The sequence below is a fragment of the Chiloscyllium plagiosum genome, unplaced genomic scaffold (genome assembly GCF_037043375.1).
Source record: "Chiloscyllium plagiosum isolate Xiang-an unplaced genomic scaffold, Cpla_swu_hap1 HiC_scaffold_9, whole genome shotgun sequence".
Classification (NCBI taxonomy): domain Eukaryota; kingdom Metazoa; phylum Chordata; class Chondrichthyes; order Orectolobiformes; family Hemiscylliidae; genus Chiloscyllium; species Chiloscyllium plagiosum.
This window is the reverse complement of record NW_028270147.1, coordinates 47,869,958-47,884,431: the sequence shown is the minus strand read 5'-3', so window position 1 is coordinate 47,884,431 and position 14,474 is coordinate 47,869,958. Positions and strand designations below refer to the sequence as shown.

The 14,474-nt window shown below is 38.4% G+C and overlaps 1 protein-coding gene across 1 annotated transcript in view; it reads right to left on the bottom strand.

Moving 5' to 3' along the window:
- Positions 1-14,474, bottom strand: part of faf1 (Fas (TNFRSF6) associated factor 1) — a 414,762-nt gene that overhangs the window by 78,471 nt on the left and 321,817 nt on the right. The window contains exons 14-15 of the mRNA XM_043699221.2: positions 5,579-5,715; positions 5,019-5,107 (exon numbers count right to left, since the gene is read on the bottom strand). Coding sequence (XP_043555156.1) covers positions 5,019-5,107; positions 5,579-5,715 — 226 coding nt within the window. The remainder of the gene's footprint in view (positions 1-5,018; positions 5,108-5,578; positions 5,716-14,474) is intronic.

The window sequence follows — 14,474 nt, the reverse complement described above, 5'->3', positions numbered from 1 at the left end:
TTGTTGAGCTGCAATGGATGCCACAAATACCTGCATAAGAGATGGAATTAGTTCTGTAAAAGGAATAGACATTTTTTCAGATTATGAATGAGTTATCTTTTATGGTAATGGGAGAACAGTGTAGCACAATGAAACTCACTGAGCTGGTTGAGCCATTGTGGTCTCAGCAGCCGCACAAATGGTGCTTCACTTTACTGGCCAAATCCAATGTTCTACTCATATGATGCGACAAGCTATTGTGTGGACGTGTAATAGTGAAAGTTGTAGTCCATGACCTTTAAGGAAAGGAATATGTAGCAGCAGAGTTCAAGAGTGTGGGTGGACTTGTGAGAATGAGGTAGCAGAGAGAAAATGATGTATTTTGTCTTTGAGGAGTGCAGATGATTATTCATCTTCTTCTGGCACTGTTGTGCATTGTGTTTCATCTGCAAAAGTGCAGTGACCTGGATTCTTATCTTGGTCCAGGCTAGCTGTGCTGAATGGTGTGGCTACCTCTGCCAGTCAGCAGGAAAAATGATAGCCCTCCTTTCTTCCACCCTATGTACCTGCACCTGCAGGTCTCTGTTGCCAAATTGAGTAACTAACTTGCCTTTCCTGGCCATTTCCTTCAGTATAGCAGTATGTAGCATGAGGGGAAGCTTCCAGTCTTGCAGTCTGAAGTGGTACACAGTTGAAGTTTAACTATGGAATCAGTGGCACGAACATTGAGAAGTCCAGGCAATGGTGAGCACTTCTGCCTCTTTTGTTGCATGATTTCGCAAGAAGCGGGTTGTGTCATTTAATGAGATGAAAAGCAGAAGACTACGCGACCAAATGTCCGCAATCTGATTCAGAAAAACACTGCCAAAATAAATGAGAAAATTCATTTCACCGTACTCAACTGATTCGGGTCTCAAGGTCTCAGTTTCAAGCTACAAATGGAAAAAATGCAGCAGTTGCACACGGGAGAGACAGAATCTTTATTTGTAGAAGTAGCTCTATCCTTCCCTCCCCTGCCACACCTCCATTCACTACATACCTTCAGTTCTCTCTGTTTCACATATATTAAACAAATGACCAACAGTTCCTCAGAGTGGGCAGCTTCCTGATTGGCTAGTTTACATAAAAAGTCAGTGGACTGAGGTCACTGCGATTGAGCTGCTTCTTGGGCAGCTTCGAGGATTTCTGGCCAGTTCTGACAGTGTTTAGCCTAACTGGCCAGAAACACAAAAAGCTGTCAGAGAAGCAGGTTAATCAGAGTGACCATCTGTTAACTGACTCAAACTTTTTAAAAGCTCCCAACAATCACAACAAAGAGTCCAAAGACAAAATTCCAAAATCCATGCCATTTATCAGAAATTTATAATTTCTGAAATGAAAATGCATAGGAGTTATTTACTTTCCTAAATGTGAGAAGTGGTATGATAAGATGCTTAGATGGCAGGCTGATCATGTACAAAGACAAAAATAAATGTTAACAAAAGTAAGTTTATAATAAAGCAATGCACAATATGAAACAAAACAAATACCAGGCAAATCAAAGTCAAACACTAAAAAGTTGAAGTAAAGGCTGCTATTAAATCAGCAAAATTATTGGAAAAGAGTGCGACAAAAACCTTGGTAATATTGTTCAAAGCTTTTTCAGCTGTTAAGAATCAAAGACTTGGCTGCTGAATGATGCTGTGGTTCTACGATTCAAGGACAGATTATAAATAATCCAACATATGGCTGAGATGCTAAATCAGCACTATACATTGGGCTTTATTCTTAAAGATGATGCTGAAATGGCTTGGCATTTACAGCAAGATTGCTAATACAGCTGAGGATGTCATCTTGGGTATAAAGAGGAACCTTAAAATCAGCTGCTGACCCAGACGCATCTATCAGTTGGTCCTTAAAATGTTGTGATAGCTCTATGATAATCTGTGGCTTTTTATCAGAAGTAGGTGGTGGGTGGTCAGTTCCAAAAGACATATACAGTAAGACATATACAGTGCTTTTCGTGACATGAGGTTCTCATAGCAAGCACTTTATTGCCAATTCAGTAGAGTTTTGAAGTCACTATTGTAAACTCAGGAATCATCATGGGTGAGACCAAGGCTTTGGAAACAGCGCAGAGGAGGGATCCAAAATGAAATCTCAGTTTAAAACATTTCAGTAACTCACATAGACTCAAATAGGAAAATAAACCAGAAAAAGCTGGAAATACTCAGGAGATTTTGCAGCATCTTTGGACAGAATAGCTGTGTCAGGTATTACGCATCAAAAAGTAAAAGGCGCAGAATTAAAATAATGAGGTAATTAAAGGCAACATGAGGAAAACTTTATTCATACAGTGCATTGTTAAGGCATGGAATTCACTGCCTGGGAGTCTGATGGAGGCAGGTTCAACTGAAGGATTCAAAAGGAAATTAGACCTATCTGAAAATAATGTGCAGAGCTACAAGGAGAAATGGGGGAAATGGAACTCAGTGAACAGCTCATTTGGAGAGCAGGTACTGACATAATCAGTCAAAATACCTTCTTCTGTACTGTAACAATTCTGTCAAGATCAATCTGGGTGGCACAGTGGTTAGCACTGCTGCCTCGCAGTACCAGAGACCCGGGTTCAATTCCCGCCTCAGGCAACTGACTGTGTGGAGTTTGCACGTTCTCCCCGTGTCTGTGTGGGTTTCCTCCGAGTGCTCCGGTTTCCTCCCACAGTCCAAAGATGTGCAGGTCAGGTGAATTGGCCATCCTAAATTGCCCGTAGTGTTAGGTAAGGGGTAACTGTAGGGGTATGGGTGGGTTGCGCTTCGGCGGGTCGTTGTGGACTTGTTGGGCCGAAGGGCCTGTTTCCACACTGTAATGTAATGTAATCTAATGACCTTTTGTCAAAAATCACTAAATTTGTTTTTTTCAGATTTTGGTCTGTATGGTTTAAAGGAGCAAAGATTTGGGGAATTCAATTGTGACTTACAAATTTGAAGAGCTAGGTATGTCCTTGAGGGCCAATTTCAAACAGATTTTTTTCTATACATCCTGAGGTATCACTGGTAAGGCTAACAGTTATTGCACAAAAGTCATTGGCCTTCTTAAGGTGATAGTGAACAGCCATCTTGAACTGCTGCAAACTGGGTGATCAAGGTGCTCCCAATAATGGTGTATAATAATCTTTTGAAGGGCGATTTGAATACAACTAAGAATTTCTTCAACTTGCTAGGTAATCTCACAAGGCAGTCAAAGGTCAGTCATATTGTTTTGGGTCTGGAGTACTCCGGAGGAAAGGACAGCAGAGCCCCTTCCTTCAAAGTCATAGTGAAACAGATGGTTTAAGACAATCCGGCAGTTTTGTGGTATTCGTTTTTCATTCCAAATTTATTTACTTTACTGAACTTAAATTCCCCAATCATTGCTTCAGATCATTAATTCAGATCTATGAATCTTTTGGGCAGTATGATAACCACGAAGCTTTCATATGCCAATGTGCATAGATTAAGACAAAGAAGGGCTCATGCTAGACAAGAACCAGGCTAAATGTTAGGTGATTCTCTGTTTTGTTGAGGATAGTGAAGCAGTGCAACAGGATCCCAACTCTTGTGGTGAATTTGGATTCACTGAATTCCTTTGAGAGAGTGCTGAACATGTTTGTGCTTGGGGCAGAGATCACCATTTATAAAATGCATCCAAATGTAGTCCACTTCCTGCAATATTGCTGTCATCCATTCCCCCACTCTCTCAGAACCCAAATACGCACCCCCCCCCCCCCCCACCCCCCACCCCGTTCTCACTTTGAACCCCAGCAAGCTACTCAGCTTAAAGAAAATTATGTGATGTATGCTGTGATTGCCAGCGATGCCCATATACTATGCAAGAATACAACTCATATGTGACATTCCTATCTTCACCTCATTTTTATACTCGGCACTGCTGCAAACCTAACAGTCGAATCTTACAGCCTGCACTCACTGCCAGGAATTCAACAAATAGCCATATCAGACCATAGATTGTTCCAAACTCACTGACTCATTTCCCTCTGTATTGTAAGACAAGTTGCTGGTAGGAGACAAGGATATTTCCGTGTTCTTATTCTCATGGAGAAGGCAGTGGCTACTGTCACTGGAATAGTCATCAGAGATTATTTAGATCACATTGCCTGAATTTAAGTTTGAATTTTGATAAGCTACAAAGGGGAAGCCCTTGAACAGTTTTCAGAATTTATTTTAGAACACAAGTTTGAAGTATGAAGGAAGAAAAGATCAGTAAACAAGGCAACTGAAATCCTACTCAGAGTGGAATTCAACATTTGCAATAATTTGACATATTTTATACCAATTTTAATATTGACAACATCATAACCCAAGTTAAACTCGAGAGCTCCAAAATATTGACAACATCACAACCCAAGTTAAACTCGAGAGCTCCAAAACTCGAGAGCTCCAATTTAATACCAAAACTAAAATTCTCAGACTTGAATCCTTTATCTATACTGAATTAGCAGGCCTTAACTGAGTTACAAGTAGCTCCAGGCAAAAGAATAAAGAAACCAGAGTTCTTGGATTAATGGCTATCCAATGACTTCCTAGCAAAAATGTGTTGTCAGCACAGTGGGTGAGGACAATATTGCATTCAGCAATATTAAGCTTGCACTTGCCATACACACATATGATAGTGAAGATTACCAACTCTGATGGAATAGTTTTTTGCCAGTTTTCAGCTTCAGGAATGAAAGAGATGATAGAGAAGAACTTTTATAGCTTTCGTTAAAAAAAAGTGCGGAACATCAAATTTTAATAGTTTGAGGAATTGGTTATGAAACAAATGTTTTGTTTATTGGAGCCAAAAGGTGCATTAAGTGCAATAAGACGAAATATGGAAAACTAATAAATCCCTTTTAAAAGGAAGATTTTTTCTCAGATCCATTTTCGTTTTTTGGAATATTTAATTTGTTCTTTACTGAGTCTCCAATTTGAATTTAGAAAAATTTGACTTTTTATTTCATAAGACAGTCTAACAGATTGTAACAAATAAAATGCCTAAATATTTTCACATCTCTTTACCTCATCCTTTATATCCTCTTGTTGTTGCGCTGTGAAGATCTCCATGGCATTCATCAGCCTCATCATCAGATCATCTACTGTTGTATTACCTAGCAACAAAGGGACACAATCGAGCTTTAAGCTATTAAGATTAATGCATGTTTGATGGAAGCAAGCAATTTGAGCTTTCATTAGAAAGGCATTAAGAAGTGGCACTTTTTTTTAGAAGTATGAATTCAGGATGAGATTGAATGTATTGTGTGCTCGCACAGTTATTTTTAATTACTTTCTAACTGAAAATAAGTGAGTTAAACTGAGGAAAAAAATCTGAAAATATGTTATTTTATAGCAGCGTAAATTTCTTGAGAACGGTTAATTTACCAAAATGCAATTTGACACTGATTATTTGCGTGCACATCATACACAAACATAAGCCAAAGCACTGGGTCCAAATTATCTCATCCGTATTTGAACATTCAAAATGAAAAATGCAACTCATGGATTTTTAATATTTGCCACCGTCTTGTACATTCTGCATACGAATGAAACTTAAAACATATATGCTTTCTACTTGAAATTACCTTGAATCACATTCAAAACTTCATTGGATGATCGTTTCCCCATAATAATAAGAAGCAAGGGAAACTGATCAGTTTTATATGTTCTAATGGTCTGTGCCACAACACTGCCAAAATGCCTCGTGCACATGCTCAAAAATCTGAAGAATAGAGGAAGAAAACAATTAGGTCAAGCAAAGTGTCCAATAATCAGTACTTGTCACCTAATCAAACCAGAAATTGAACATTTACTTGATTACAAATTAAGATTACTTCAATATTACAATTTAAGAGATTTTGAAAAAATTCTATACAAAAGAAAGATTTTCTCATACTTTGTACTATGATGTTTAGCACGTTGAAATTAATTGCGCTACTTCGTCAGTGCTGCTATATTGTTTTATTTGAACACATCATGTGCATACTACACCTTGAGAACGCACATCTAAAATATTTCTTTTTGTAAAGTGGCTGACAGTTCATTTGGCAAAATGTTAATCTTTCTAGTTATATTGCTCAATAATCATGACGATTTAATACATCTATGAACAATCATTTTGAAGGGGTCGGTGTAGCGAAGTGGAGATTTCTTTTTAAATGAACACTTCAATCTGTTAACTTATAATGAATAAAATCAGATAGCAAGAATTGGGTACCTGGAATGGAGCCCTTTCAATTTCCCAATCCTTAATACATATGAAAATTTATTCCATAACAATTTTTGCACTAAATAATTCTTTGTACTTCTAAGTCAGCATTATCCTTTGATTTTCTTCATCGATTTGAAAACATTCTTATTTCCTTGAATAAATATACTCGAAAATAATATTCTGCATCTTCATTACAAGCAGAAAGAGATAATCTTGCTTTTAACAGTCATGAACACTTATGTTTAATAAATGTACTTCAAAATCTTGCATGTCTTATTTCCAATTTTTTTTGCTTTTAAAACCAAAAGTTAGAATGTCAAATTTCCTTCATCAGTATTACATAAATACAACTTGCCAAGGCAGGACATAGTTGTTACAAAGTCAACGTAATTTGGCAGGAAAAAAATGGGAAGATGGACAGCTCAGTATATTTCATTTTGGAATTCCATTTAGAATATTCTTCAGTACTAAAAAGGATTTTTATATGTTAAATAATCTGAATCTTATATATAACTGATTTGGCCTTCTCAGTCAAATCATAAATCAAAAGACGAATTGTATTTGTACCAGAAGGTTTAAGTAGATAGCAATATTACAACTATCTATGAAAATAATGCAATCTAATGTTATATTTAAATATTTGATGGTAACTCAAATGTCATCGTGATAATGAGATGCAAAGGACGGAGTGCAAATAAAAGTTCTTTTTTCCAGAAAATCCAATTTAATAGCCTTGTGCTCAGGTAGCTACAAGTATGAGTTGACAAATACAGAATAAAACACAAATTGTGACAGACTGAATCTGACCACTGCAGTGGAAAAAGGTATAATATTTTGTGTATTGGCTCAAATATGGGACCTGTTCCTCAGGTTTTGTTTCTAACTAATTTCTGTTCAAGCAACATGTAGCTCCATAAATAATAACTAAGAAACAATAAATTTTTTTGCACTAAAAAAGCACTATAAATTATAAAATTTATAAAAACAGTTACTCAGTATCAGAAAAAAAGTTTTAAAAGGTAGATATGGTTCTTCATACAAAAAGGATCAAAGGGTATGGAGAGAAATTGGGTACAAGGTATTGAGTTGGATAATTAGTCATGATCATGTTGAATGGCGAAGCAAGCTTGAAGGGCTGAATGGCCTACTCCTACATTCTCTGTTTCTATGTCTGTAAGATTCTTGCAAAGATTTTCTTGTTTTAGTCAGCACAAACATGAGGAATCTAGAGTGAAACTCTATGATTATGACAGCCAAATTGTGAGAGGTGTGTGTGTTTCGGTGAGAGAGAAGTGGGGAGGGACATGAATGAGAATGTATGCACTTAAGTATGGGTTAAAAGTGGCAGGTGGAAGGTAATAAGAGTCAGATTGTAGAAACTCAACAGGTCTGGCAGCATCTGTGGAGAGAAAACAGAGTGTTTTGACCATTCCTCAGAACTGTTCCAAAGAACAGCCAAAAGGGTAATCCAGTTTCATTAATTTACTATCCATTGCATATAACCCTGTGGGTTACAGCTTATCCAAATGCACACCTAAATATATTTTGTGTGAAAGGATAGGGATTTGGATTTTAAAGTAAAAGCAGATAGATGTAGGTCAGTTGTGTTAAGTATTTATACAAAAAAAAGCTTGAAAGCAATTCTCAACAGCGCGCTAAGTGTATCAATTCCTTAAGAAAAATATGACTGTAGTGAAGTGTATGGGAGTAGCCTTGTAATAATAATCACAGAAATGTTAAAGTGCAAAGGATGCCATTTGACCCACTCTGCCTGAACCAGCTCACTAAATGAGTACCATTACTTACTGCCAATCTCCTGCTTTCCCCCCCAATCCTTTGCACATTATTTGCATGCACAAATAATCATCCAAAGTTTTCTTGAATACCTGAATTGAACATGCCTCCACTACACTTCCAGGCACTGCATTCCATACCCTATGTGCTATTTAGAGTCATAGAGATGTACAGCACAGAAACAGATCCTTCCTGTCACGCCGACCAGTTATTCCACTTCACCGTTGTTTTATTTTGTAGATCATTGGACTGATTCTCTCTTGTTCCTTTTATGAATGGGATCTATTTCTCGCTATCTACTGTATCCAACTATATCACTCATGGTTTTGAAAATCTCTATAGATCTCCTCTTAGCCTTCTCTCCAAAGAGAACAATCCAACTTCTGCAACCTATCCTCATAAATTAAGTTCCTCATCCCTGGAACTATTCTTGTAAACTGCTTCCACGGTGCATTCACATCCTTCCCATGTGGCATCCAGACCTAAACACAATAATGAATGGAATGTTTATATTACTGAGTTTACATCAGATCAGAAACAATTAATTAATTTAGTTTTGATGTCAGAACAGAAGGCCTAAAGTCTCATACCAGAAGAATCAAGAGCTCAGTTTAGAAAAAAAGAATAGCTTCTCCTCGCAAGATAATCAATTTTCAATTCGGGGTATCAGTTACAACTCAAAGTATTTTAGTATTGTGGAGTTCTCCAAGCCAGGTTAGATTAGAGAAAATGCTTAAAAAGTTGTTAGAATTGAAAATGTTTATACCATCAAAATTACAATGCGTCAAGAGAAGCTGTATTCTCTCATGCTTCAATTCAAGAATGTAAACCAATAAACATATTAAAAAATATTGAAGCAAGTCAGTCACTAATGTTGGCTGATTATGCCATTTGTCTTCCAAAGGGCTTAATGAAGGTAAACAATGAACATGGAGCACCAAACCAGTCCCATTATACAGAGTGCAAAAGTAGTTCATCAGGTAGCAGTTGCATCTATCATAAAAAAAAGGCTTCATGAAATTACAATGGCAGCTCACTTAGATTTTAAGAAAACAAATGTTAAAATATTAGATTAATTTTATTGGCCACGATTACATTAATAAGCGATGAAATATTGACAGGCATGGCATTAATATCAGTGGGGAAATCCCAACCATCAATTAAACCTGTGCCTTCAATTACAATACCAGCTTTGAAAATCATATTAAGCAGAGTGTTAATAGGTTGCATCGACACCTGACCAAAACAAGGAAAGGTAATTAGTATCTTTTAACAAAAATGGATGTTTTGACAAGATTTCCTAAAGCAGTGCCTTTGGGAGAAATTACAGCAAAAATGAGAGCAGTCATTAAATTGTAGCTATTTATTAATAAATTAGAAACAAAATAATATGTCTTCTACTTATCATCTACAATCACAGGAAGCATTGGAAAGATGACATGAAACTTTAAAGACTGTGATTAGAGCTTATTGTCAAGACGTTTTAATGATTGGAATAAAAGAATTCCATTACTCCAGTCTGTCATTAGGGATTGTCCCTGAAGACACCATCGGATTCATGCCTTTTGAACTAATATATGGACATGAGGTGAAAGGACCCCTTAAATTGATTAAAGAGAAATATATAAATCAAAGTTCAGAGATTACATGTCTGGCTTGTTTTGAGTTTCAACAAGAAATAACCAAAGAGAGAATTGGCCAAAAAGCATTTGAAAAGTGCTCATAAACCGCGGAAACTAGAACAGATCAAAAGCCTAAACGTGGAAGTTTATTGCTGAAGATAGGGTGTTAGTATAATCATTTTTCTCTGTGGAACATCAAAATCAATGTTCACTGGCCTGTCACAAATCAGAAGAAACTCAGTGATGTGAATTATATAGCAAGTACTCTAGACAAGTGGAAAATCAATGAATGTGTCATGTTAAAAAGATGTAATAACAGGAAGGATAGTCAGGATAGAGCCAAAACAAAAGAACTTTTCTAACACTGAATGCATTTTACCAAGACAGTCTTGCCGTCTGGAACAACTTTCCAATTATTAACCAACAAAGTTATTGAGGATTACATTGCTGCATGGGTTACATCAATGATTGATTGAGTTCGGTGGAAAGACAATATCATTTTATTTTCTATATTGTTGATTGTGGACTGAATTGGAAAAGGACTGGTTTAAAAACAAGGATTATTGAAGGACTTCTGCACAAAGGCCAGCAACTACGTGGTTGGCTCCCAGGTAATGGAACAGAAAGGGGATGTGAACATTTGGAAGAAGCAATCAAACCTCCGAAAGGAAAAACATTGTGTTTCTGCTCTGCAGTAAAAGCATTTCAAGCCTGAAGACAGTCGGTTTCATAGGTGCTGTAAGCTGTGATTTTTAATGAATAGGTCAGAGACCATTCTAGTGTGAATCAGTCTACCTGTATCTTCTACAAGCAAGTGAAACTGTCTGGAGGAGGATCAAGCAGCACAATGCTCTATTGACCAAGAGGGAACCATGTGGACAGGAACCAATTAATTGGTTTCTCAAACATTCTCTGCACATTACATACATGTTTCTTCCGGTCTGTATAAGGGGGAGATCACAAGGCGTTACAGCTTTAACTAGGATTGTGCAAAGACCATCCAAATAGCACCTTGTTCAAGCAGTATTTGAACAAGAGAACTAAAGGGTCAAAATGTGGAATCAACTGATAACAAGTAGCTGGTTGGTATGGACTAATGACAAGTTATCAATAACAAAGATCCTCTTTCTGCCAACAACTATGTGATTTGTTCTAAGGTTGCTGAACAGTTTGGGCCATGAACAAGATAATGAGAAACCATCAAACCTGTACCAGCTCAAGAGCTCTCTATTCTCTACAGTAAAAGCCACTTTACTTTTGAAGAAAGCAAATTTAATTTTTCCTTCAGTGATTGCTGTGACTTTTAAGTAATAAGTCAGCAACCTTCTGGAAGTGCAAAACAGCGACCCAGTACCTCCAGAAGGCCAGTGAAAGTATCCAGAGAAGCGGCATTCTAATCAGCACAACAACTATCTGAGCAGATGCTGTGAACAGAAACCACAGAATTGCTTTCCAGTTTTTCCTTGGTCCATAACACCCATATTCTGTTTTGTTTTGGTGTGTGTGTGTGTGTGTGTGTGTGTGTGTGTGTGTGTGTGTGTGTGAGTGAGAGAGAGAGAGAGAGAGAGAGAGAGAGAGAGAGAGAGAGAGAGAGAGAGAGAGAGAGAGAGTGTGTGTGTGTGTGTGTGTGTGTGTGTGTGTGTGTGTGTGTGTGTGTGAGAGAGAGAGAGAGAGAGAGAGAGAGAGAGAGAAAGAGAGAGAGTGAAAGAGAGTGAGAGAGAGAGAATATGAGTGTGAGAGAGAGCATGCGAGTGAGAGCAAGCAAGCACACCAGCATGTATGATGGTGGAATTTATTATGAGGTTATAGTTTTTAAACTATTGGAACTAAATGCTGATGATTCATACTTGTTCAGCTGCAGATAGTCTCTTTACCTGTAATAAATAATAATCCTTGATAAGTACAAAAATATATCCATACTTTTGCCAACCTGGGTCAGAGAATCAGGTAAACTGGCAAATTCTGCATGTTTTTAAAAATGTTAACTTTTGTGCTGACTCCAGGTATAGCAGGGTTTGATTTCCAATATGCAACTTTAATGAGGCATGACAAAGTTTAGGAGCACTGATTTGAAACAGACAATGAGGACTGGGTGTGGTATTAGTAAATAACACAGATGACAGAAAATACCAGGTTCTGTAGTGCATTTAAGACATGGCACTGGAAACAGCAAAGGATTTTCTGCAGGCAGTCCCCAGCAGCCTTGAAGGAAATTTCCAAGACATTGATTGACTTGGCAGGTAAACTGAAGGTAGCGTTGCCTGGCAGAGCTAAGAAGGCAGAGATAAGATGACAGAGATAACTTAAGTACAGGAAATATAAACATTCTGGCATTCTAGGAACTGTCCACTGATGACTGCACAATGTTCAGCACCATTCACGACTCCACAGATTCTGAAGCAGTCCATGTTCAAAGATCTGGACAATGTCCAGGCTTGAGCTGACAATTGGCAAGTAACACTCAAACCACACAAATGCCAGACTACGACCATCTCTAATAAGAGACAATTTAACCACCACGCCTTGATATTCAATGGTGTTACCATCACTGAATCCCCTACTATCAACATCCTGGGGGTTACCATTGACCAGAAACTCAACTGGACTCATTATACAAACATAGTGGCAACAACAGCAGGTTAGAGGCTAGGAATACTGTAGCGAGTAACTCACCTCCTGATCCCCCAAAGCTTGCCCATCATCTTCAAGGTCCAAGTCAGGAGTGTGATTGACTACTTCCCACTTGCCTGATGAGTGCAGCCCCAACCTCACTCAAGAGACGTGACACCATCAGGACAAAGCAGATTGGCACTGCATGCACAAGCATCTTCTCCCTCCGCCACCGACACTCAGTAGCAGCAGTGTGTACCACTGACAAGATGCACTGCAGAAATTTGCTAAAGATCCTCAGACAGCACCTTTTGTGGGCGGTACGGTGGCACAGTGGTTAGCACTGCTGCCTCACAGCGCCAGAGACCCGGGTTCAATTCCCGCCTCAGGCGACTGACGTGTGGAGTTTGCACGTTTTCCCCGTGTCTGCGTGGGTTTCCTCCGGGTGCTCCGGTTTCCTCCCACAGTCCAAAGATGTGCAGGTCAGGTGAATTGGCCATGCTAAATTTCCCGTAGTGTTAGGTAAGGGGTAACTGTAGGGGTATGGGTGGGTTGCGCTTCGGCGAGTCGGTGTGGACTTGTTGGGCCGAAGGGACTGTTTCCACACTGTAATGTAATCTAAAAAAAAACCTTCCAAACTTACGATCACTTCCATCTCGAAGGACAAGGGGAGCAGATATATGGGAACACTATCACCTTCCAGTTCTCCTTCAAGCCTCTCATCATTCTAACATGGAAATATATCGCAATTTCCTCACTGTCACTGGGTCAAAATCCTGGAATCCCTCCCAAATGGTATTGTGGATCAACCCACAGCAGCTGGGCTGCTACGGTTCAAGAATGTAGCTCATTACCACCTTCTCAAGGACAATTAGGGGCAGGCAATAAATTCTGGGATGCCTACATCCCACAAATGATTAAAAATAAATATATCAGAATCAGTTGGTCTTCAGTTACAGTTAAAGCAGCTTGAGCATAAGAGGATAATGAAGAAACTAAAGATGGCAGAAATAAATAAGGAAAGGGAAGTAAAAAATAAAAGGGCAGGAAACAGAAAAGAGAAAATTAAATATAAGTGCAAGAGAAAGTAAGTGAAAATGCATTTAAGCTTAAAATGACATAGCTGAAACAGGAGACATCAAGTACTAATGCAGACCCTAGTGGAAAAATTCGTGTCAAACAATTGCTGTTTTGCTCACTGAGCTGGCAGGTTGTGATGCAAACGTTTTGTCACCATGCTAGGTAATATCCTCAGTGCGACTTCCGTGAAGTGCCGTTGTTCTATTTTGCTTGATATTCATACGATCCAATCTGTTCAGGTGGGATGTGACATTTTGGGTTTTGCTCAACAGTGTATTGTTTTGGGCGTCTATTTCTACATGTTTATTGATGGCATTTTGGGTTGAAAACTGGGGGTCTAGGAATTCTCATGCATGTCTCTGGTTAGCCTGGCCAAGGATAGTTACATTGTCCCAGTCAAATTGATGGCCCCCCCTTGTCTACGTGTACTGAGATGAGAGAGAATTGGTTGTGCTGTTTTGCTACTAATTGGTGTTCATGGATTCAGATTGCTCAGTTTCTTCCAGTCTAGTTGATGGAGTGTTTATGGCAATTGTTACACGGGGTTTTGTATATCACATTGGCCCTGTGTCATTCCGAGTTGAAAATCAGGCCTCTTGGAATTCCCATGCATGTCTCTGGTTAGGTTGTCCTAGGATGATTACATTGTTCCAGTCAAATTGATGGCCCTCCTTGTCTGCATGTACTGAGATGAGGGAGAATTGGTCGTGCCATTTTGCTGCTAGTTGGTGTTAGTACATCTGGATTGCTAGGTTTCTTCCGGATTGTACAATGTAGTATTGATGGCAGTTGTTATGTGAGATTTTGTATATGAAGTTGATCCTACATTTGCATCATAATTTGAAGGTCATTAAGTTTGCATATTTAGTGTTTACTAAAATTTTTTAAGTTTACCAAAATTTGAGGAAAAGGATGTGCAGGGACTCCCTATGTTATATCAGAAAATTAATTGGGCAAATTGGATGCTGCTCATACAGAGTAAGTTGATAGGCAATATACAGTATATTTGAGATTTGCCATCAGAAGAGGTTTCTTGAGATTATGACATCGTAAAGGAAACTATATTAGCTGCATATGAGTTTGTGCTTCAGGCATACAGACAAAGGGTCTAGAATTTAAGGGATCAGGCGGGGTATATTGAATTTGGAAGATTTAATCGAAGTA